Raw genomic sequence first — 1376 nt, 5'->3', positions numbered from 1 at the left:
CATCGAGGAGCTCTTCAGCATCATCCGAGGTCAGCCGCCCCGTCGCCCCTGAGGGTGGTGAGGGCACCTGGGCTGCATTGTCCGGAGCAGAGCTGTCCCCCTGCGGGCCCCCCCACCCCCCGCGGCTCCCCGCTCCAGGGTGGACTCCCCAGCCAAGTGTTGGGGTTGGGTGGGGGACTGTGCCTCTGGTGGCCACCCCTGCCTCCGTGGCCTCACAGCCCTGCTCGGGCCCAGCTCTCCAGTGCCCCGGCGGTCTGCCCTGCAGGGCAGCTGCAGTCAGACCTGTGGGCACATGAAGGGTAGCGTAGCGTCCAGTGGGTGTTCCTCGTCTCAGGCGTGGGCATGGCTGCTCACCCTCCAGGCCCCGCCGCCTGCGTGTGCGTCTGTGTGTGGGTGCGAGGGCCGGCCTCTCCCTGCAGACTTCCCCGACTCCCGGCCGGCCGTGGAGGACCTCAAGTACTGCCTGGAGAGGACTGACCAGCGGCAGCAGCTGCTCGTGTCCCTCAAGGCCGCCCTGGAGACGCGGCTTCTCCACCCAGGTACGGGCTGACCCCCCATTGATCTCCAGGCCCAGAACCGGAGGCGGAGAGTCCAGTCTCCCAGCCACCTGCAGGCCCTGGGGGAGGTGGGTAAGGAGTAGTTTTGGGGGGCCCTTGGGGGTATTGGCCTGGTGGTGGGGTGCCCAAGTCCCCGGCACAGACTGCTTGCTGGGGGGGGCGTGTGTGTGGCTCAGATCCGGGCGTGCAGTCGCCTGGCCCTGCAGATGCCCTGGCTGGCCGGGGCCACCCTGGTGCTGCCCTCACCTCAGCCTCCTGTCCCGGCTGCAGGTGTCAACACGTGTGACATCATCACCCTCTACATATCAGCCATCAAGGCGCTGCGCGTGCTGGACCCCTCCATGGTCATCCTGGAGGTGGCCTGCGAGCCTGTCCGCCGCTACCTGAGGTGAGTGCTGGGGCTCCCCCTGCTCCTCCCCTGCAACCCAGCTCCTGGGGGCCCTGCTGCTCAGGGACACCGGCCCCGCCCCACCCCGGTTCCAGCAGAGAGGTGCCGCCTCTGACCGGCGGAGCCAGGCCCCAGTGGGGGGCAGACTCAGGAGGGGCCTGAGCGGGGCTGTGCCGGGACTGCGGTGCCTGCGGCCGCCCTGACTTGCACCTGCAGCCTCCGGCCTGGAAGGGCTGGCCCTGGTCACCTGGTCGTCTCACTCCTGCCGCTCCCACAGTCGTTTGTTTTACTTCATCTTGTTTTATTTTTTTGAGCAAAAGCCTAATGCTTGTCTCTGACCTGCGGGCGGGACTGGCTGTGGGGAGGGAGTGAGCAGCGTGGGGTCAGGTGGAGGGTGAGGATCCTGAGGCCCCTGCGCCCCGCAGGACGCG

The 1376-nt window shown here is 68.4% G+C and overlaps 1 protein-coding gene across 1 annotated transcript in view; it reads left to right on the top strand.

The window, feature by feature from the left end:
* Positions 1-1376, top strand: part of ANAPC2 (anaphase promoting complex subunit 2) — a gene marked incomplete at its 5' end in the record, with an annotated part of 8369 nt that overhangs the window by 2435 nt on the left and 4558 nt on the right. Inside the window, 3 exons of the mRNA XM_015572346.1 lie at positions 8-29; positions 420-539; positions 828-946. Of these exons, the coding sequence (XP_015427832.1) occupies positions 8-29; positions 420-539; positions 828-946 (261 nt within the window). The remainder of the gene's footprint in view (positions 1-7; positions 30-419; positions 540-827; positions 947-1376) is intronic.

Source organism: Myotis davidii, unplaced genomic scaffold (assembly GCF_000327345.1).
Source record: "Myotis davidii unplaced genomic scaffold, ASM32734v1 scaffold609, whole genome shotgun sequence".
NCBI classification, from domain to species: Eukaryota; Metazoa; Chordata; class Mammalia; order Chiroptera; family Vespertilionidae; genus Myotis; species Myotis davidii.
Note: the sequence above shows the minus strand (reverse complement) of the source record. Positions and strands in the feature narration are given on the sequence as shown.